Source organism: Piliocolobus tephrosceles, chromosome 13, assembly GCF_002776525.5.
Source record: "Piliocolobus tephrosceles isolate RC106 chromosome 13, ASM277652v3, whole genome shotgun sequence".
In the NCBI taxonomy this organism is placed as follows: domain Eukaryota; kingdom Metazoa; phylum Chordata; class Mammalia; order Primates; family Cercopithecidae; genus Piliocolobus; species Piliocolobus tephrosceles.
Window position 1 is genome coordinate 6,620,840 of NC_045446.1, and position 20,722 is coordinate 6,641,561.

The window sequence follows — 20,722 nt, forward strand, 5'->3', positions numbered from 1 at the left end:
ATGGATGGGTGGATGGATGGATGGATGGATGGATGGATGGATGGATGGATGGATGGATGGGTAGGTGGGTGGATGGATGGATGGATGGAGAAATGGATGGATAAATGGATGAACGGGTGGTTGGGTGGTTGGGTGGGTGGGTGGATGGATGGGTGGATGGATAGATGGATGGATGGATGGGTGGATGGGTGGGTGGGTAGATGGATGGATGGATGATTAGAATGTAGTCACGATTCAGACACAGCACAAAGAATGAAGGAATTAATTTGGATTATCTGAATGCTTCACGTGAGAGGTGATGTCTATGCTGGCTTTTGAAGACTTGGGCCAGCACTGTCCAGCAGAACTTCTAGGTCTATGCTGCCCAAGGTGATAGCCACTAGCCACACTGGCTTCCAGGCACTGAAAATGGGGCTAGTGTGACTGAGGAACTGAAGATTTTATGTATTATATTTTAATTCATTTAAATTTAAATACCCACTTGTGGCTAATGGCTACCACATTGGACAGGGCAGGGTTAGAGAAGTTTGCCAGGCAAACAGGTGTTGTGTAGAGAGGCAGCCCTGACTGCAATAAGACCAGTAGGAGCAAAGGCCTGGAAATGCAAACTGACCTGGGAAAGTTGGTGGGAGGAGAAGTTTGGAGGAAGGTAGGGACTGGCAGATGCCAGAACTGGATGCCTGAAGTGCCAGATGAGGGGATCCCAGTGGTCCTCTCCATCCCTCTCACTGGCTTCCTTGCCCTACAGAGCCTGGAGCCGAGGCAGCTAAAGGCATTGAGGATGGGGCCCAAGCACCCAGGGACTCAGAGGCGAGTATGGTCAGCCACCCCATGTCAAAGCTCCCCCTACTCACTGGCCTGGCCACTGCTGTGACACCCATTGCACCCCATTGTGCCCCCCAGGGCCCGGATGGTGCAGGGGAGCTGGGGACTGAGACATGCGCAGTCCACGCCCTCTTCCTCATCCTGCACAGCGGCAACATCCTGGACTCAGGCCCTGGAGACGCCAACTCCAAGCAGGCAGATGTGCAGACACTGAGCTCTGCCTTCGAGGCTGTCACCCGCATCCACTTCCCTGAGGCCTTGGGACATGTGGCGCTGCGACTGGTGCCCTGTCCACCCATCTGCGCTGCCGCCTACGCCCTTGTCTCCAAGTACTAGCCACGGGTGGAAGGGCAGGGAACTCCTAGGATCAGGGAGGCCTTGGGGCAGGGGGAGGGGGAAAGGGGTCAGGAAGCCAGACACCTGGGTCCGTCACTGGCATGGCTGGACCTGTTCTGGAGAATAGCTCCATGTCAGTTGCCTCTTGGGGCTAACACTCCCCACAGAGGACCCATAGAGCCAGGGCTTGCCAGCAGGCCCAGGGGACTTGGATGGCAGGAGTGGGTCTGGAAGCCCTTTACCCACCACATTTCCTCCTCCTGCAGCCTGAGCCCCTACAGCCACGATGGTGACAGCCTGTCTCGCTCCCAAGACCACATTCCACTGGCTGCCCTGCCACTGTTGGCCACCTCATCTTCCCGCTACCAGGGCGCCGTGGCCACTGTCATTGCCCGCACCAACCAGGCCTACTCAGCCTTCCTGCGCTCACCTGAGGGCGCTGGCTTCTGTGGGCAGGTCAGCGGTTAGGGACAGTGACAGTCCATCTGCTGCCCTCCACTGCAGCCCCCATTGTGGCCTGGCCTGGGTGAGGACAAGGCGTCTCCTGATGGTGCCCCTGCTCCCACCCAGGTCGTGCTGATTGGAGACGGTGTTGGTGGCATCCTGGGCTTTGATGCACTCTGCCACAGTGCTAATGCAGGCACCGGGAGTCGGGGCAGCAGCCGCCGTGGGAGCATGGTCAGTATAGCCAAACCCAGCCTCCTCAGGAGCAGGAAGGCCCTCTCTAGGTCTCTGCCCCCTGGAATGCGACCCCTCTGCCAGCAGGCAGGCCCCCTGCTGCCCCGCCAGTTCATGTCTTCTCTGGAATTCTGCTCTGTCCAACCCCCAAGCCTCGCTCCTTGCTTCTAAGTAAGTAGAATTTGAATGGTCCCCAGGACTGAAGATGTTTCTGTCCCCGTTCCATCTAGAACAATGAGCTGCTCTCTCCGGAGGTTGGCCCAGTGCGGGACCCCCTGGCAGATGGTGTGGAAGGCCTGGGTCGGGCCAGCCCAGAACCCTCAGCCTTGCCTGCCCAGCGCATCCCCAGTGACATGGCCAGTCCTGAGCCCGAGGGCTTTCAGAACAGGTGACATCCCTGCCCCATCACCCCTACCCTGGGTGCATGATGGACTACAGAGGCAGCAACACTGAGCATCCCTCCTCCCCCACAGCCTTCAGGCAGCCCCTGCAACCACCTCCTCTGGGGAGCCCCGGCGGGCAAGCACAGCCTCCTGCCCACCCGCTGCCAGTTCCGAGGCGCCTGACGGCCCCAGCAGCGCTGCCCGCCTTGACTTCAAGATTTCTGGCTTCTTCCTCTTCGGCTCCCCACTGGGCCTGGTGCTGGCTCTGCGCAAAACCGTGATGCCCGCCCTGGAGGGTGAGTCCTAGGGGCTGTGGGGGCGCCTGTAGTCTCTGTCTGCCCCTTCCTTCCCCACCTCCTCTGGCCTTCCCTCTCGCCCGAGGCACAGGCAACTTCCCCACTGTAGTCATTCAAAGGCCTGGCTACAGAAGGGGAACCTGGGGCCCAGAAAGAAGGGACTCGCCAAGGGTGAGTCTCCCAAAGCCACTGGGAGGAGCTTCACACCTGTGGGATGTTCTGCACTAGAAGGGGTCCAGCGGGCACCATGGCAGCAAAACAAAGTCGCTGCCCTCTTCTCAGCATTTTTTTTTTTTTTTTTTTTTTTTGAGATGGAGTCTCGCTCTGTCACCCAGGCTGGAGTGCCAGTGGCCTGATCTTGCTCACTGCAACCTCCCGGGTTTAAGTGATTCTCCTGCCTCAGCATCCCAAGTAGCTGGGATTACAGGCACCCGCCACCATGCCCAACTAATCTTTGTATTTTTTTGTAGTAGAGATAGGGTTTTGCCATGTTGGCCAGGCTGGTCTCAAACTCCTGACCTCAGGTAATCACCCACCTCTGCCTCCCACAGTGCTGGGACCCCAGGCGTGAACCACTGAGCCCAGCTAATTTTTGTATTTTTAGTGGAGATGGGGGTTTCACCATGTTGGCCAGGCTAGTCTCGAACTCCTGACCTCAAGTGATCCACCGGCTTCTGCCTCCCACAGTACTAGGATTCCAGGTGTGAGCCAAGGCGCCCGGCTCCTGTCTCACTTTAAGCAGGGCCCTACTGACTTCCCGGGGAGTGCAGTTTGGGAAGTGCTAGTTCAGGGTCACACAGGACATCAGGGTGCTGCTCCCACACCCCCTACTTCCCAGAGTGCCCAGCTGACACTCCCACCCCACAATCTTTCTCTATCTTCTGGGTACCCAGTGGCCCAGATGCGCCCAGCCTGTGAGCAGATCTACAACCTCTTCCATGCGGCTGACCCCTGCGCCTCACGCCTCGAGCCCCTGCTGGCCCCAAAGTTCCAGGCCATCGCCCCACTGACTGTGCCCCGCTACCAGAAGTTCCCCCTGGGAGACGGCTCATCCCTACTGCTGGGTACGCCCCCAAACAAGATAAAGGGGAGAAGGAGGAGGGCACCCACAGGAAGGGAGGAGGTAGCAGAAGGCATGAGGAGGCTCCCACACAATGGGAAACCTCTCAGGTCACCACTCCCAGGACCAGGAGCTCCTTCCCCCTGGGGGGGTCTGGATCCCCAGGACCCTCTGACCTCCTGGGCCCAGAAGTCGGGTGGGGGAGGTTAGCCAAGCGAAAGAGGGTACCCCCTGGCAGCATGATTCTCGTGCACTGCCGTACGAGCAGCCAGCGTGTGTGTGCTGCTGCATCTGTTGGGGGTGTGCCCAGGTATGTATGGGTCAAGCAGGCCTGTGTTGGGCACAGGTGTGCAGTGTTTGGGGCAGTGGCAAGAGGCATTCTGGCAGAAGTGCAGCTGGCCACTGGGCTAGCTGAGAGGGGAGAATGCCACAGTGCAGCCTCAGCCAGGACCTGACCAGAGGGGCCTCAGGGAAGATGGCAGAGGTGTGGGAAGCCCTGGGTGAGAAGATGGGAGAGACACCGGGCTGGCCCCTGCTGAGCTTGCCCTCCCTCCCCCAGCCGACACTCTGCAGACGCACTCCAGTCTCTTTCTGGAGGAACTGGAGATGTTGGTGCCCTCGACACCCACTTCTACTAGCGGTGCCTTCTGGAAGGGCAGTGAGTTGGCCACTGAGCCCCCAGCCCAGCCAGCCGCCCCCAGCACCACCAGTGAGGTGGTTAAGAGTAAGTCAGCCAGCCTAGGCAGTCCAGCCTGGGGGTGGGGGAGGCCCATATTCCACCTCCAAAGCCCAGCTGAGAAACCCTTTCCCCCAGCACCCAGCCTGAATTGGGCAAAGAGCAGGCTGGGTGGAAAGGAGGGAGGGAAGAGCACCCAGCGCCCAGGCAGATGGGTGTGGGGCAGGAGGCCATCCTGACTCGCTGCCATGGCCGCGCAGTCCTGGAGCGCTGGTGGGGGACCAAGCGGATCGACTACTCGCTGTACTGCCCCGAGGCGCTCACCGCCTTTCCCACCGTCACGCTGCCCCACCTCTTCCACGCCAGCTACTGGGAGTCCGCCGACGTGGTGGCGTTCATCCTGCGCCAGGTGGGCCTGGGAATTTGGAATGGGAGATGAGAATGGGACGGGGATGGGCTGCTGTGGGGCGGGGGAGGGGCAGCTCTCCCGCCCCTAAGAGAGAGAGGCCTCGCCCCCTGTCCCGCGCAGGTGATCGAGAAGGAGCGGCCACAGCTGGCGGAATGCGAGGAGCCGTCCATCTACAGCCCGGCCTTCGCCAGGGAGAAGTGGCAGCGAAAACGCACGCAGGTCAAGATCCGGGTAGGTGCCCTGCCCCTTGCCCCCTCGCCCCCTCACCAGAGAGGCCCTGTCCCTCCCCCCAGCACCCCGCCTCCTCGGGCCCTAGCCGATCTAACTCTCTCCCAGTCCTACCCCTCCCCTGGGGTCCTGGCCCCACCTCATTGCCCCAGCCCCGCCCCTGCGAACAGCTGGTCTCCCCGCCCCCTCCCCCTCTCTGACGCTAGTTCGGGTCTAGGGTCTGGATCTGCGCTGGTCCGCACCTGCCTCATCCGCTGCATCCCGTCCTGTCACAGCGCTACTCCTGGAGCCGCGGCCCACACAGAGGCTCCCAGGCCGGGGTCCACAAAAGTGCGCCCCCTGGACTTGCCCTTTTCCCTCAAAGCCCTGCCGCCTCCAGGCCCCCACCCCGGTGTTTGCGCCTGGATCCTCACCTGCTTCCCCTCCCCAAGCATCCCCATCCTTTCCTGGCCGAGGACTCACGCCCTCTCCTCCCTCCAGAACGTCACTTCCAACCACCGGGCGAGCGACACGGTAGTGTGCGAGGGCCGCCCCCAGGTGCTGAGCGGGCGCTTCATGTACGGGCCCCTGGATGTCGTCACGCTCACGGGAGAGAAGGTCAGGACCCAGAATCCCTGTCGCCTGGTCCCACGGCCCCAACTCCTGTCCTCGGAACAGCTCCTGGTCCCTGGTGGTTGTGCCCCCAGACCCACCCATCCGCAACGACAGCCCAGCCTCTGCCCTCCTCCACGCAGGGCCCTCATGGACCTCCCGCCCCTTCTCCCCTCCAGGTGGATGTCTACATCATGACGCAGCCGCTGTCGGGCAAGTGGATCCACTTTGGCACTGAGGTCACCAACAGCTCGGGCCGCCTTACCTTCGCAGTTCCCCCAGAGCGCGCCCTGGGCATCGGTGTCTACCCCGTGCGCATGGTGGTCAGGTGAGCGCAGCTGGCCGGGCCTCTGCGGGAGGGCTCCGCCAGGCCTCGCCCCGCGCCACTCACGCCCCGCCCCATGGGCCGCAGGGGCGACCACACCTACGCCGAATGCTGCCTGACTGTGGTGGCCCGCGGCACGGAGGCCGTGGTCTTCAGCATCGACGGCTCCTTCACCGCCAGCGTCTCCATCATGGGCAGCGACCCCAAGGTGCGCGCTGGCGCCGTTGATGTGGTCAGGTAGGAACCGCCACCGCCACCACCACCCATCTCACCGGGGTGACCCGCACCCCAGCCCTGGCCAGCGGAGCTGACCGCTGCCCCCGCCCCACAGGCACTGGCAGGACTCCGGCTACCTGATCGTGTATGTCACAGGCCGGCCGGATATGCAGAAGCACCGCGTGGTGGCCTGGCTGTCACAGCACAACTTCCCCCATGGCGTCGTCTCCTTCTGCGATGGCCTCACCCACGACCCGCTGCGCCAGAAGGCAGTGTTTCTGCAGAGCCTGGTGCAGGAGGTGCGGCTGCTGCGGAGGCTCCGGGTCCTGACCCCGCCCCCGCTTCCCCTGACCCTCCACCCCCGGATCAGCGGAGGCCCATCTGTTCCCAACCCGATCGGCCCAGGCCCTGCCTGACTGCAGTGGCCCCTATGGTCATGCCCCCCCAGTTTGAGGGATCCCGTTTACTTAGGGGCAACTAGGGAAATGCAGCTGGTCCCGCCCCTGTCCCCGTGGGACTGGAACCTGTCCTCCCCTCAGTCTGCCTGGACCCACCCGCAGAACAATCTGGGGAAGTCCAACAGACCCCGCCCCCAGCTGCACAATCTGGGGAAGTCCAACAGACCCCGCCCCCAGCTCCACCCCGGGGCCGCTGATTGGCATCTCCCGCCACAGGTAGAACTGAACATCGTGGCCGGTTATGGGTCTCCCAAAGATGTGGCTGTATACGCGGCGCTGGGCCTGTCCCCAAGCCAGACCTACATCGTGGGCCGTGCCGTGCGGAAGCTACAGGCGCAGTGCCAGGTGAGGGCCAAGTGAAGGCCAGGAACAGGACCCCACTAGGGAGCAGGGGCCTGAGTCCCAGGCCTTAGGGACCACCGACTGGGGAAGCTGTGAGGCAGCCTAACCGGCCTCCAGGGAACCTGGGATCCTCCGAGGACAAGGGCCATGAGCAGCTTGAGCTGCCAGCTGCCAGGCAAGCCAGAGGGGACGACCCACACTGGAATGTGCTCAAGACCCTGGGCGCTGGTTCCACTCGGCCGTGGCTTTCCACTCTGACCTTTCTGAGCCTCGGTTTCCCGTTTGTAAATGTAAATGATCATGGCACTGCCCATGCCGGCTTATGAAGATCACATCGTCTACTGCACATCAGCAGCCACAGGGCTGGGCACAAAGCAAGCGCTGGCTAAACATTGGCTGCTATGTTTCCTCTAAGACCTCATTTTCCAGATGAGGAGACTGAGGCCCAGAGAAGGGCAGAGCTAGGAGCACAGCTGAGGTGCTCTGGCTCCCAGCCTGGGGTCCTATGTATTGAGAAGGCTTCAGCTTAGGCTGTGCCAAGCCTGCCACCAGTCCCCCAGCCTGCCTCAGGTGCCTGTGGAGGGCAGCGTGTGGGCCCTTGGCCAGCACCCCCTCATCGCTGCCCACCTCTGCCCACAGTTCCTGTCAGACGGCTACGTGGCCCATCTGGGCCAGCTGGAAGCGGGCTCGCACTCGCATGCCTCCTCGGGACCCCCGAGGGCTGCCTTGGGCAAAAGCAGCTATGGTGTGGCTGCCCCCGTGGACTTCCTGCGCAAACAGAGCCAGCTGCTTCGCTCCAGAGGTCCCAGCCAGGTGGAGCGTGAGGGCCCAGGAACACCACCCACCACCCTGGCACGGGGCAAGGCGCGGAGCATCAGCCTGAAGCTGGACAGCGAGGAGTGAGGCCCACACCACGCCTGGACCTGGGTTATTTATTGACACACCCGAGGGGCCAGAGGGGCTGCATGTGGGAGGCTGGGGGCCCAGACTTGGGGCCCCAGCGCTGACCCCCCCAGCCCCACACCCTACATCTCCGTGTGCCCCTCGGTGTTACTTCCCTTTCATATGAGGGGACCTAGCGCCAGAGGGAGGGAGGAGGGCGTGGGCGTGGGCGCAGAGGCTTTTCCAGTGTGTATAAATCCATGAAAATAAACGCCACCTGCACCCCACCCACTCGCCCCGTGCCTGGCATCACAGGGCGGCCAGCCCAGTTTCCAGTTCAACAGGGGACACTGATGTGCAAAGAGAGGCCAACACGCACCCAGGGCCATCCAGGTCACAGGCAGGTCGGGATGGGGGCCTGAGCCTCAAAAGATCTACGAAGCGCTCGGCCCTCTCCTCTTTCTGGACAGTCAGCCCACCCCAGCCCAACCCAGCTTACTTCAGCCCCAGCGTAGCTTCTCATGGAAACCCTGCCCCCAAACACCAAGGCCAGGAGACCATGGATCCAAGGCTGGAGGGGGAGGACAGCACCAGGAGACCACCTTCCTCAGGCACCCGCTACCTGGCTTGTACCCACTTCATCTCCCCCTTAAGACTGGGGGCTCCTGGGGCGCCCCAGCCCTGGCCAACGAGAGACACTTCCTTGGTGAAAGAGCTCATCGTAATTTCTCTAACAGGGACACTGAAGCCTCAGAGCTGGCAGGTGGAGGGGCTAGGATTTGAACCCCGATTCTTTGCCTCCCAACAGCCACCCAAGTACCAGGAAATGCCAGGTGATGACCCGCCTCTCCCAGTGGACCAGCTCGGCAGACTCGGAGAGAGATAAATAAAGGCCTTTATATACACAGAAGCATGACGTAGCAGGGGCAGGAGAGCTGGCAGCTGCAGCAGTGGGCTTGGCAGGTATAAGGCAGGGCCAAGTGCTCCTGTCAATGGGAGAAGATCCCCCGGAAGCGGGCTTTGTCCTCTTCGTCCTTCTGCCGGATCCGTGCCTCCAGGGCCCGCAGCTCTCGGCTCACAACGGGCGCCAGGGCTGGGTCCAGCTCCAGCACTTTGGCAAAATCAGCCTGGGCCTCCTGGGCATTCCACACGGCCGCGTGGGCCTTGCCCCGCTTGAAATAGGCCTTGACGTTGTCTGCAGGGGATGCCAGTGGGCAGTGGGCATGCAAGGGCATGAGGGGGGATCCTGGTCAGCTGCCCGCCCTCATGTCTCCTGGCACCATGGGCCCACAGGGGAGAGCCCTCCCTGACCTGAGGATGCCACCCTGCCCCACCCCCAATACACCATTCATGTTTCATTGGCACAATGGGACCCACGGCCCTGCCGAGTAGGGGCATTTAGTCAGGCCCCCATGGGAGCTCAGAATGGAGGGTATGAAAGACTAGGTCTTGAGCCCCAGCAGTGACAGGAGAAAGGCCACACTGACCCCTCGCAGCCCCCAGCAGCCCAGTGCCCAGTGCTCACCGTCGTACTTGTTGAGGATGGAAGAGCAGTGGTCCAGTACCTCGTAGTACTCCTCGGCCACCAGCTTGCACTGGCAGTAGTTGAGCAGCAGCGGCGTGATCTGCTGGTCCAGCTGCATCCATTCAGGGCACCCAGGCTGTTCCTGGGAGCACAGGGGCAGGGAGCGGGGAGAAGCTGTAGACCTGGGCCCCCTGGCTCCACACCCCCTCCATCCTCCCCCTCAGCCTCCGGGCAGCACCTTCATCTGCAGGTTCTTGAGGCAGGCAATGGCATCGTAGTACTTGGCAGCAGCCTCCTTCACATGCCCCTCGCGATACAACCGGTTGCCCTCCTGGTGGATAAGCGGCACTGCCTTTGCCTTCTCTTCATCCGTCATGGCCCATGGGTCCTGCTGGTATGTGCCAGGGCTCTCCACCTGCAGGGCACGGGGCATATCACAGCGGGGCCCGGGGACACCACAGCTGCTTCAGCAACAGATCTGACCCACATCTGGGCTGGCTAGGCCCCCAGACATCACACACCAGCAGCGGAGCTGCTTGTCACTCAAAAAGCATTCAACAAACATCAATGTCACATCTCCTGTGTGCCCAGCACCATGCCAAATGCTAAGAATAGAACAGTGAACGAGACGGTGAAAAGCCCTGCCCTCCCTCGCAGAGATCATGCTCCATGGCAGATTTCCGAAATGGACAAGGAAATACATGAATTCCCAGGGATTTCAAGGCATGGCAGAGGCTACAAAGGAAATGAGCTCCTCCAAGATAGAGAACGAGGAGGCTGGGTGGGCAGGGCCGGCTTCCTGGAGGAGGTGACATTTGAGACACGAAGGAGGAGGAAAGGAGACCCAGAGGACTGCCAAGGGTCCCGCACAGGTTTTCTTGTCCCTGTCCGCTCCCCCAGCAGTCCACCCACGGATCCCATCACGCCTGGGCGGACAGGCCTGCACCGCCCTGAGGCTGGGCAGTGGGGCCAGGCTCGGCGGCCCCTCACCTTCAGCATTTCCATGTGGAAGATGAGAGGCTGGGGGTTCTGCTGCAGGGCGTCCAGGTCAGCGTGGCCCAGGGAGCTGTGTTCATGCATCTGTGCAACGCCGCAGCAGTGCCGCTGACCCTCCAGGGGGTCCTTGCCCGCCGCGATGTTGCGGAGACTCTTGGCTACCAGCGGGTACAGGACCACGTGCTGCAGGAAGGCAAGGACCCTGGGAGCTCTGTCACTGTGGGCTGGCAGATCACTGGGTCCACCAGCCCCAGCCCCTTCCCCACCACCATCTGAGAACAAACACCAAGGCCCAGAGGGCAACAACTGGGCCCCTACTCCGTTAAAGCGCAGGAGGCTTTTAACTCAGGACTCCTCCAGTCACTCAGCCCTCTTTCCCAAGGAAGCCCCAGCTTCTGCCATGTTCTCTGGCCACCAAACAGAGCGCCTACGCCCATCCTAAACCCCACCACAGACACATGCCTACCATCAACCCCTGTCTGCCCAGTAGAATTCTAACCTCCTCTCCCTCCTGAGGATAAGGCCCACAAGCTGGACTATGCAAAGTGCTAGGGCCCCCACATTCTGTTCCCAGCAGCTCCTCCTTCTCCTGCCTCACTGAGGGCCTACCTCACAGCCGGGCCCAAGGCAGCCACTTCAAAACCCTCAGGGAGGCCAAACGTGGTGGCTCACACCTATAATCCTAGCACTTTGGGAGACCAAGGTGGGCAGATCACCTGAGGTCAAGAGTTCAAGACCAGCCTGACCAACATGGTGAAACCCCATCTCTACTAAAATACAAAAATTAGCCAGGCATGGCCGGGCGTGGTGGCTCAAGCCTGTAATCCCAGCACTTTGGGAGGCCGAGACGGGCGGATGACAAGGTCAGAAGATCAAGACCATCCTGGCTAACACGGTGAAACCCCATCTCTACTAAAAAATACAAAAAACTAGCCGGGCGAGGTGGCGGGCGCCTGTAGTCCCAGCTACTCAGGAGGCTGATGCAGGAGAATGGTATGAACCCGGGAGGCGGAGCTTGCAGTGAGCTGAGATCCAGCCACTGCACTCCAGCCTGGGGGAAAGAGCGAGACTCCATCTCAAAAAAAAAAAAAAAGATTAGCCAGGCATGATGGTGGGTGCCTGTAATCCCAGCTACTTGGGAAGCTAAGGCAGAGAATCACTTGAACCCAGGAGATGGTGGTTGCAGTGAGCCGAGATCGCACCACTGCACTCCAGCCTGGGCAACAGTGTGACACTTCATCCAAAGAAAAAAAAAACCCACAGGGAGACAGGCACAGGGGACCTAGCCTCTAATCTCTTGCTTGGCAAAGCTGCTCGGCTGGTGGGAACCAGATTCCTCCCACCCAGATCCTCCCCACTCCTCCCACTGCCCTGTTGTCTGGACAGGAGCTAACTGCCGGGTTGCCATCAGCGGGTATTTCCTGAGTCTTGGCTCTGGACTGGCTCACACTGGGCATCCCAAAGCTAGAAGTAAACAGCCCAGATTCCTGCTCTGCAATAGCCTAGGACAAGGCAGAAGAGCAAATCCTGGCCATGCAGGGCATGAGGGTTGGAGGACCCAAAGGTGGGAGATGAGCCAACCACTAGCAGTCAAGGAGGGCTTCCTAGAGGTGGTGACCCAGGAATAAGCTTTGAAGGAAGAGGGAAGATCTTGGCTAAGAAGGGGAATGTAGGCCGGGCGTGGTGGCTCAAGCCTGTAATCCCAGCACTTTGGGAGGCTGAGACGGGCGGATCACAAGGTCAGGAGATCGAGACCATCCTGGCTAACACAGTGAAACCCCGTCTCTACTAAAAAATACAAAAAACTAGCTGGGCGTGGTGGCAGGCGCCTGTAGTCCCAGCTACTCAGGAGGCTGACTCAGGAGAATGGCATGAACCCGGGAGGCGGAGCTTGCAGTGATCTGAGATCCGGCCACTGCACTCCAGCCTGGGCGACAGAGTGAGACTCTGTCTCAAAAAAAAAAAAAAGAAGGGGAATGGAAAGGAAAAGCAGGGAGGTTGAGTAAGAGGGTGAGACTGCAGGGGACAGCCCCAAAAAGCTATGTAAGCAGCTATAGTTTATACAGTTTACGTCCTCAATGTCCTAAGTAGGTTCTTGGAAACTGACTGTAGGCGAAACAATACATAACGAAACCAATTTTTCTTCTCATCAATGTTTTAACAAAATTATGCTGAGAGAAACGATGGTGGCTGAGCACCTGATGTATGTTTTTTCTCTTAGTCACAGTTTCCAAGAACGTATCAGTGACATAAATTGAGGACTTACTGTGCTCTATCCTGACAGTGACCAGAAGCCATAGAGGTTTGAAACAAAGGGATGTACAGGTCATTTGCATTTGAGAATGAGTCCCCTGGCCTCAGTCTGGCTAACAGGGGAAGGCGGAATGGAGGCCAGGACACCATCAGCAGGCTAGTGGTCTGGAAAGAGTGGGTGGGCCAGGCACAGTGGCTCACGCCTGTAATCCCAGCACTTTGGGAGGCCAAGGCGGGTGGATCACCTGAGGTCAAGAGTTCAAGACCAGCCTGGCCAACATGGTGAAACCCTGTATCTACTAAAAATACAAAAATTAGCTGGGCGTCATGGTGGGTGTTTGTAATCCCAGCTACTTGGGAGGCTAAGGCAAGAGAATTGCTTGAACCCAGGAGGTGGAGCGTGCAGTGAGCTGAGAGCGTACCACTACACTCTGGCCTGGGCGACAGATCAAGACTCCATCTCAAAACAAAGGAAGAAAGAGTGGGTGGCAGTCTAGCAGAGGGTGGAGGGAGGGGGAGCCCTGGGGATAGGGACTAGGGCTTGGCTGGACAGCCACCGCAGACAGGTGCAGGACAGCCACCTTGATGTCACAGAGGAACTGGGCAATCTCCCCTTCTCGCATGGTGCACACGATGGTCTCCCACACAGGCAGCTTGAACTTCTTGCCAATGATGAGCTCCATGGGCTTGCCACGCACCCGGCTGTCGTCCAGCACGGTGCCCTCGTTGTCACTGTGCAGCGTCCGGTAGTGGAACGTGGCCTGTGGGCCACATGCGAGGTCAGGCAAGGGCACAAACCTTCACCCTGACCCCCAATGACAAGTCCAGTCCCCGGCCTGCAGACGGCACAAAGGACGGGGCTTCCCCGAGGACACCACCTGATCTTACACCTGGTTCTATCCTCCCATGCTGGTGAGAAAACTAAGTCACAAGGAGGGGAGGAATAGGCCCAAGCCAGACAGCTAGTGGGTGGCTGAGTGGGAACAAGAGTCCAAGTAGTCTGACTCCAGTCATTCCTCAATACATATTTACTAAGCACCTACTATGTGCCCAAGCTCTGTGCTAGACACCAGAACATGGCAGCGAGCAAAACACAAACAAGTCCCTGCCCCCCTGGAGCTCACATGGCGCTTGTAGAGGGAGGCGACGGGCATCAAACAAAACAATGTGTCATGGCAGGTGAAGCCACGTGCTTGGGAAACAGTAGGGCAAGGGGGTTAGGGCTGGATTAAACAGAGTTGGGGGTGGGGGAGTAAGAAAGAAAGCAAGCCAAGTGGATCCTGGGATAGGAACTTTCCAGGCCGAAAGAACAGCAGGTGTAAAAAGCCTTGCAGTGTGACAATGTGATATTGAAAAAGGTGCTGGGAAGGGAAGAGCGTGGGCCTGTTAAATAATATGAAAGGGGAGAAGGGAAGTGCTGGGTAGAGGAGGGCATGGTCCCTGGGTAGGGCTCCACCCCCACAGACCTAGGTCAGAACAGGCATTTCTTGCCCAAATGTTGCATTTCCCAAGACCACCCTGGCCTGCCACACCCCTATCCTGTGCCTATAAAAACCCAAGACCCTAACGGGCAGACACAGGCAGCCAGATGTCAGAGGAGCCCATCAGCAGAAGACAACACAAGCACCTGGTCATTGAGAGGACATGAGGGGAACAAGCAGCAGCAGATCACACCGACAGGCACCTGCACGCTGGCAGGTCATCAACTGGCAGGAAGGGGTGGAGTTCGGCTGGGGCAGTCAGAGGAGAGCTGGGGCCACCAAGTGGCCCAACCCCAGGGGCAGACCATCTCTAGGGCAGGTGGATCACTTGAGGTCAGGAGTTCGAGACCAGCCTGGCCAACCTGGCAAAAACCCGTCTCTACTAAAAATACAAAAATTAGCTGGCCATGGTGGCAGGTGCCTGTAATCCCAGCTACTTGGGAGGCTGAGGCGTTAGAATCACCTGAACCTGGAAGGTGGCGGTTGCAGTGAACTGAGATCATGCCACTGCACTCCAGCTTGGGCAACAGAGCAAGACTCTGTCTCAAAAAAAAAAAAAAAAGAGAAAGAAAAGGTGTTTGAAACCAACTTGGCCAACATGGTGAAAGCCTGTCTCTACTAAAAACATTAAAAAAATTTAGCTGGGCCTGATGTCGGGCAACTGTAATCCCCGCTACTTGGGAGGCTGAGGCAGGAGAATTGCTTGAACCTGGGAGGCAGAGGTTGCAGTGAGCCGAGATTGCGCCATTGCACTCCAGCCTGGGCAACAAGAGTGAAACTCTGTCTCGGAAAAACACTTTGCAATCATTCTCCAAGCCCACATGTGATCTAATTCTCCGATACATCAAGGCAAGAATGCCCAGGCTACAGAAAGCCCTCTGTCCTTGTGATAAGGAAGGGGGTCTAATTGAACTGGTTAACATATGCCACCTATACACAAACTAAAAGAGCACCCTAGAACACACGGAGCTGTAAACATTCACCCCAAGACACTGCCGTGAGGTCGGAGCCCCACAGCCTGCCCGTCTGTATGCTTCCCCAGAGGTTTGAGCAGCCAGGCACTGAAGAAGCGAGCCACTCCCCATCACACGCCCTGCGAGGGGGACAAGGGAACTTCCCGTTTCAAACGCATGATGTGTTCAACAGCAGCAAGGCCAGTGTGGAGGAGCAGAGTGAAGGAGGGGGCGGGGTACACCACGGGGTCAGCAGGGGAGCTCACCCAGGTCAGTAGGGGTGGACCTCACAGGGCCTGTAGGCTATGGTGAGGCCTCTGTTTTCTACTCTGAGATGGAAGCCACTGAGTGGCTCCAAGCAGAAAAGGAATTGAATCTGGCATGGGTTCTGCTGCTGAGACAAGAACAGACCATAGAGGGACAAAAGAGGCAGGAGGAGAGTTAGAGGTTGCTGCAGTAACCCAGGCGGGAGATGAGGATGGCCTGGACCCAAGCACTGATGGCAGAAATGGTGAGAACTCAGATCCTGGCTGGAGATTGAGGATGTGATGTGGAATGTGAGACTGGGAGGACCACAGAGACACTAAGGTTTTTGCCCTGAACAACGAGAAGGTTGCTGGTTCCCCTAACTGACACGGAGAAGCCTCAGGTGGAGCAGGTGAAGTGTGAGTCGCCAACCAGGCTTCCAGGTGGAGATGGTGAGTAGAGAGCTGTATGTCAGGTTTAAGAGACAAGTAATGACTAGAGAGCTGCATCCGGGAGTAATCTGGGCAGGGAGAGTTTTTAGAGACAACACTGGGGGTGGGTGCAGAGTAAAGAGGTTTGAAGATTGAACCCTCGACAGGATATGGTTAGACTGGCCCACGCTCTTAACTGCCGCACCATGCTGCATCTCTGAAGTCAGTTTCCACATCAGTAAAACGGAATCAACAACAGTACCTATCTCACAGTGTAGGAAATAAACCTGTGAAGCATGTAGTACAATGCTTGAATAGTGAGCATTCAATCAGTGTGGCGATTGGTTATTTAACACCACCTGTTCCTGATCTTGGGGTGCCATTGTTCACATCTCTCCTTCTGGTGTCTATCGAGGATCTTCCTTGCCAGCCCCTTCTTTCACCACCAACACCCCAGTACATCGGGGCATGAACCCACACCATACATCCTGTCTCTTCTTAGAGAAGATCTCTTTTCATATAGCGGATCACTCCAGCCATGCAGCTCCCCTCTACTGTCAGAGCACTTATGCTGCACTGGGCTAGGATGCTTAGCTGCCCGATTCAGCACAGGGCTGGCCAGGAGGCATGTGCTCATTTGCTCAATGTGCATGTCCTGCCTGGCTGCTCTGCTGGGCACAGGGGCTGCCCCTGGGAAGTTCCCTACTCTGCAGACAAGTAGCAACTGGAAAAGCACTCCGGGAGGAGGCAACTGCAGAAGCAGAGAAGCCTGGAGTTGTAGGCTGGGGGAGAAGGGGGCAGAGGGGCTGGATCTGGGGGCCTGGTAAAAAGGAGAAAAGTGGGAGGTTCTTTACTTCCCAGGCCTCATCTGTCCCAAACAAGCTACTAGTGCAGCAGGAAGACTGCCAAAGGGTCCCTGTCTGGGAGACCTGACCTCTGGGCCCTTTCTCCGGCTTTGCACATCCCAGGGCCTTGGGATGTTTAGAGTGGCAGTTGGTCTAAACAGTGGCAGTTGGTCTAAGTGTTTTCAGAAGGCCCTTCCATCTACAAAGGATCATGAGCCTTGAAATCCAGATGCCCTAGGACCACTCCCTGCCCTCGATTTCCTCCAGCGTGGTGTCTGCCCAAGCCCTGAGATCAACCCCCAACCCCAACCCGCTTGTGATGACTGACGGCCTCCCCCACCAATGCTGCTACAAGGCCGAGCCAGGGGGCGGAGCAGACAGGCCTGAATTCACCACTACTTAAATTCAGCCCAATCAGCGTCGAGCTCTGCATGTGAGCGTCAGGGTCACTGGCCGCTGCCCTCTGGGCATGCGCAACCTCTCGCCTACGGCCTCCTCCCGCCTCGCATGCGCACCACGCCGCAGAGGGGGAGCGGGGAGGGGTAGACACGAACCTTGGTCCCATCCTGAAAGTCGGGGAGCTCTCCTCGGCCTTCCTGTATCACACGCTTTTGGATCCCGTCCTCCCGGAGTCTTGCGATGATATCCGCCATCCTCCTTCCCTGCTGCTCCCTTTCGGCAACTTCCGGACTCGCTCGGTAGCTTCCGGACTTGCTTCGGCAACTCCTAGAACCTCGGCAGCTTTCAAGCTAGCGCCATTTTGGTTGAGGGCAGAAGCCAAAAGGGACCGAGCGTGGAAATGGATGGTAATTGGTTCTCTGCGCTGCGGCTGAGCGCACGCGTCGGCTCGGGGGCGGAGCCTGGGAATGTCTCGGGGCGGGACCCGAGCCTGTCAAGGAGGCGGGGCCGGGGTCCGCCCCCCGGGCGGGAAGAGGACGTCCCTAACAATTGTGTCACTGAATTGATTGGGACTGCGGCCATGTGGCACTTTGTTTGAAGTTGTGGATGTAATATAACAACATTGCAGAGTTAGGAAAATGAAAAAAAAAAAAAACACCTGTAAGCCACACCCTCAAAGCGTTAGGATTTTTGTGTATTTTCTTCCAGCTTTTTTTCCTTCGCATATCTAGTATGATTGTCGGGACTCTTGCATCCTGGATCTCTCTCTTTCAAAAAATAAAAAGAGGAAGAGGGAAAGAAAAGTGGACAAGGAGACCAAGAGGGCCCATTGCGGGGTCGGAAATGAGTCATAGTGGTGCCCAATTAATATTAGGGAATAATGGATGGATGATAGAAATGAGGTGCTTTAGCGCCGGGCGCGGTGGCTCATGCCTGTAACTCCACCACTTTGGGAGGCCGAGGCGAGAGGATCGCCTGAGCCCAGGAGTTCGAGGCTGCAGTGGGCCGTGTTCGTGCCACTGCACTCCAGGCTAGCCGACAGAGCGAGATGCTGCCTCAAAACAAAAGAAAAAATTAAACAAAAATAGAGAAGTGAGGTACTTTGGGGCTAAAACAACTTTTTTTTTTTCTTTTTTTGAGACAGAGTCTCGCTCTGTTACCCACGCTGGAGTGCAGTGGCACAATCTCAGCTCACTGCAACCTCTGCCTCCCGGGTTCAAGCAATTCCTTGCCTCAGCCTCCCGCATAGCTGGAACTACAGGCACGCTGCCACGCCCGGCTAATTTTTGTATTTTCAGTAGAGACGGGGTTTCAACATCTGGAGCAGGCTGGTCTTGAACTCCTAGACCTCGTGATCCACCCTCCTCGGCCTCCTGAAGTGCTGGGATTACAGGCCTGAGCCCTGGTGCCCAGCCCTAAAACAACGCTTCTGTGCGCCTTTAGAAACTGACTGTGAATGACAGCAGTAAGCGTCTTCCCTCTTCCGAGGTTTAGCAAATCCAGTACAGGCGGGGCATGGGCTTTCTGCACTCCCTCCTCCCGTCATCACCATCATCATCGCTGTAAAGGAGTATTGGCTTTCTAATGCAACCCAGGTGCTAAAAGTTTAACATGCATATTTATTTATATATATATTTACTTAGTTATTTTTTCTTTAGAGACAGGGTCTCACTTTGTCCCACAGGCTGGAGTGCAGTGGTAAGATCACTGTTCACTGCAGCCTCCACCTCCTGGGTTCAAGTGATCCTCCTGCCTCAGCTTCCAGAGTAGCTGGGACCACAGGCCCGTGCCACCACACCCAAATAATTTTTTTAAAAAATTTTTTGTAGAGATGGAGTCACTATGATGCTGGTCTCAAAATGTTGGCCTCAAGCGATCCTCCCACCTCACCCTCCCAAAGCAATGGGATTACAGGTGTGAGCCACAGTGCCCAGCCACTTCACATATTTGTACTGGTTAGTTTCCCCACAAGAGGTCCTCTGACAGAACCTCTGTGGTGAAAGGGAAAAGTGTTTGTTTGTTTCTACCAACACAGAAACTTTACCGGTAAGTTCTACCAAATGTTGTTGTTGTTTTAAGGTGGAGTCTCACTCTGTCACCCAGGCTGGAGTGTAGTGGCACAATCTCAGCGCACTGCAACCTCCACCTCCCAGGTTCAAGCGATTCTCGTGCCTCAGCCTCCCGAGTAGCTAGACTACAGGGGTGCCATCACGCCCAGCTAATTTTTGTATTTTTAGTAGAGACGAGGTTTCACCATGTTGGCCAGGATGGTCTAGATCTCTTGACCTTGTGATCCGCCCGCCTAGGCCTCCCAAAGTGCTGGGATTACAGACGTGAGCCATCGCACCCGGCCAAGTTCTACCAAATGCTGAAGCAACAAGTAGTCTTATACAGACATGAGGCTAGTTTAATCTTCTTAAATAAAATAGGCAAGTACACCACAAGGTAAGACAAGCATACATCTATTTTACTAATAGATATAGATATAAAACTTTTTTTTTTTCTGAGATAGAGTCTCGCTCTGTCGCCCAGGTTGCAGTGCAGTGGCACAATCTCAGCTCACTGCAACCTCCGCCCCCTGGGTTCAAACAATTATCCTGCCTCAGCCTCCCTATTAGCTGGGATTACAGGCACGCACCACCACGCCCAGCTAATTTTTGTATTTTTAGTAGAAACGGTATTTTGCCATGGTAGCCAGGCTAGTCTCAAACTTGTGAGCTCAAGGAGATCCACCCACCTTGGCCTCCCAAAGTGTTGGGATTACAGGCGTGAGCTACCGCGCCCAGCTGATATGAAACATTCTAAATAAAATACTAGGCTAATTGAATTCACTAATGTCATGTAAAAATGCATCAATATGGGCCAGGTGTGGTGGCTAATGCCTCTAATCCCAGCATTTTGGGAGGCCAAGGTGGGTGTATCTCCTGGATCTCCTTGAGCTCACAAGTTCAAGACCAGCCTGGACAACATAGCCAAATACCATCTTTACCAAAAATTAGATGGTGTGGTGGTGCACGCCTGTGGGCCCAGCTACTCAGGAGGCTGAGGCTGGAGGATCGCTTGAGCCCGGGAGATAGAGGTTGTAGTAAGCCAAGATCACACCACTGCACTCCAGCCTGGGTGATGGAGTGAGACCCCATCTCAAAAAAAAAAAAAAAAGAAAAGAAAAGCATCAATATGCTAAGTGAAATATCAGTCACATACAGGAAAATACTGTATTATTCCACTTATGTAAGGTATCTAGAGCAGTCAGATTCATAAAGACAGAAAGCAGGGCCATGGCTCACACCTGTAATCCCAGCACTTTCGGAGGCCAAGGCAGGTGGATCACCTGAAGTTAGGAGTTTGAGACCAGCCTGGCCAACATGGAGAAACCCATCTCTACTAAATATACAAAAATTAGCCAGGTATAGTGGCGCATGCCTGTAATCCCAGCTACTCAGGAGGCTGAGGCAGGAGAATAGCTTGAACCCAGGAGGCAGAGGTTACAGTGAGCCAAGATCACGCCACTGCACTCCAGTCTGGGTGACAGAGCAAGACTCCATCTCAAAAACAAAGAGACAGAAAGCGGAATGGTGGTTGCCAAGGGCTGGGGGAAGGGGGGCGGGAAATAGAGAGTTGTTCTTTGATGAGTGTAGTTTCCGTTTTGAAAGACGAAACTGTTCTGGAAATTGGTTGCATAACAGTGTGCATATACTTAACGCCACTGAGTATATACTTCAAAACTGTTGAGATGGTAAATTTTATGTTATGTGTATTTTGCCACAATTAAGAATAATTTTTTTTCCGGCCTGGCACGGTGACTCACGCCTGTAATCCCAGTACTTTGGGAGCACGAGGGGAAGAGATCAAGACCAGCCTGACCAACATGGTGAAACCCCATCTCTA

At 57.0% G+C, this 20,722-nt stretch overlaps 2 protein-coding genes across 6 annotated transcripts in view; one reads left to right on the plus strand and one right to left on the minus strand.

The window, feature by feature from the left end:
- PITPNM1 (phosphatidylinositol transfer protein membrane associated 1) overlaps positions 1 to 7,996 on the plus strand; it is a 14,796-nt gene extending 6,800 nt beyond the window's left edge. For 3 of the 4 annotated variants that reach the window (XM_026447670.1, XM_026447672.1, XM_026447671.1), the window contains 16 exons: positions 749 to 810; positions 904 to 1,154; positions 1,428 to 1,617; positions 1,732 to 1,839; positions 2,070 to 2,227; positions 2,313 to 2,518; positions 3,412 to 3,582; positions 4,138 to 4,302; positions 4,515 to 4,663; positions 4,784 to 4,894; positions 5,372 to 5,488; positions 5,662 to 5,810; positions 5,895 to 6,044; positions 6,139 to 6,322; positions 6,698 to 6,826; positions 7,463 to 7,996. In XM_026447670.1, coding sequence (XP_026303455.1) covers positions 749 to 810; positions 904 to 1,154; positions 1,428 to 1,617; positions 1,732 to 1,839; positions 2,070 to 2,227; positions 2,313 to 2,518; positions 3,412 to 3,582; positions 4,138 to 4,302; positions 4,515 to 4,663; positions 4,784 to 4,894; positions 5,372 to 5,488; positions 5,662 to 5,810; positions 5,895 to 6,044; positions 6,139 to 6,322; positions 6,698 to 6,826; positions 7,463 to 7,726 — 2,564 coding nt within the window. In that variant the 3' untranslated portion in view covers positions 7,727 to 7,996. The remainder of the gene's footprint in view (positions 1 to 748; positions 811 to 903; positions 1,155 to 1,427; positions 1,618 to 1,731; positions 1,840 to 2,069; positions 2,228 to 2,312; positions 2,519 to 3,411; positions 3,583 to 4,137; positions 4,303 to 4,514; positions 4,664 to 4,783; positions 4,895 to 5,371; positions 5,489 to 5,661; positions 5,811 to 5,894; positions 6,045 to 6,138; positions 6,323 to 6,697; positions 6,827 to 7,462) is intronic. The other variant, XM_026447673.1, reaches the window with a different exon arrangement.
- A 586-nt stretch (positions 7,997 to 8,582) lies between these two features.
- On the minus strand, positions 8,583 to 17,237 carry AIP (aryl hydrocarbon receptor interacting protein). 2 transcript variants are annotated; one of them, XM_023186059.2, is made up of 6 exons: positions 16,990 to 17,237; positions 13,061 to 13,240; positions 10,221 to 10,409; positions 9,469 to 9,645; positions 9,231 to 9,372; positions 8,583 to 8,900 (listed from the first exon to the last, which is right to left on the minus strand). In XM_023186059.2, exons 1-6 carry the CDS (start codon positions 17,086 to 17,088, stop codon positions 8,695 to 8,697), a joined length of 993 nt encoding a protein of 330 aa, XP_023041827.1. In that variant the 5' UTR covers positions 17,089 to 17,237; the 3' UTR covers positions 8,583 to 8,694. The 2 variants fall into 2 exon arrangements, with proteins under 2 accessions (XP_023041827.1, XP_023041828.1); XM_023186060.2 differs by having other exon boundaries at positions 8,828 to 8,900; positions 9,239 to 9,372.
- Positions 17,238 to 20,722: the final 3,485 nt, after the last annotated feature.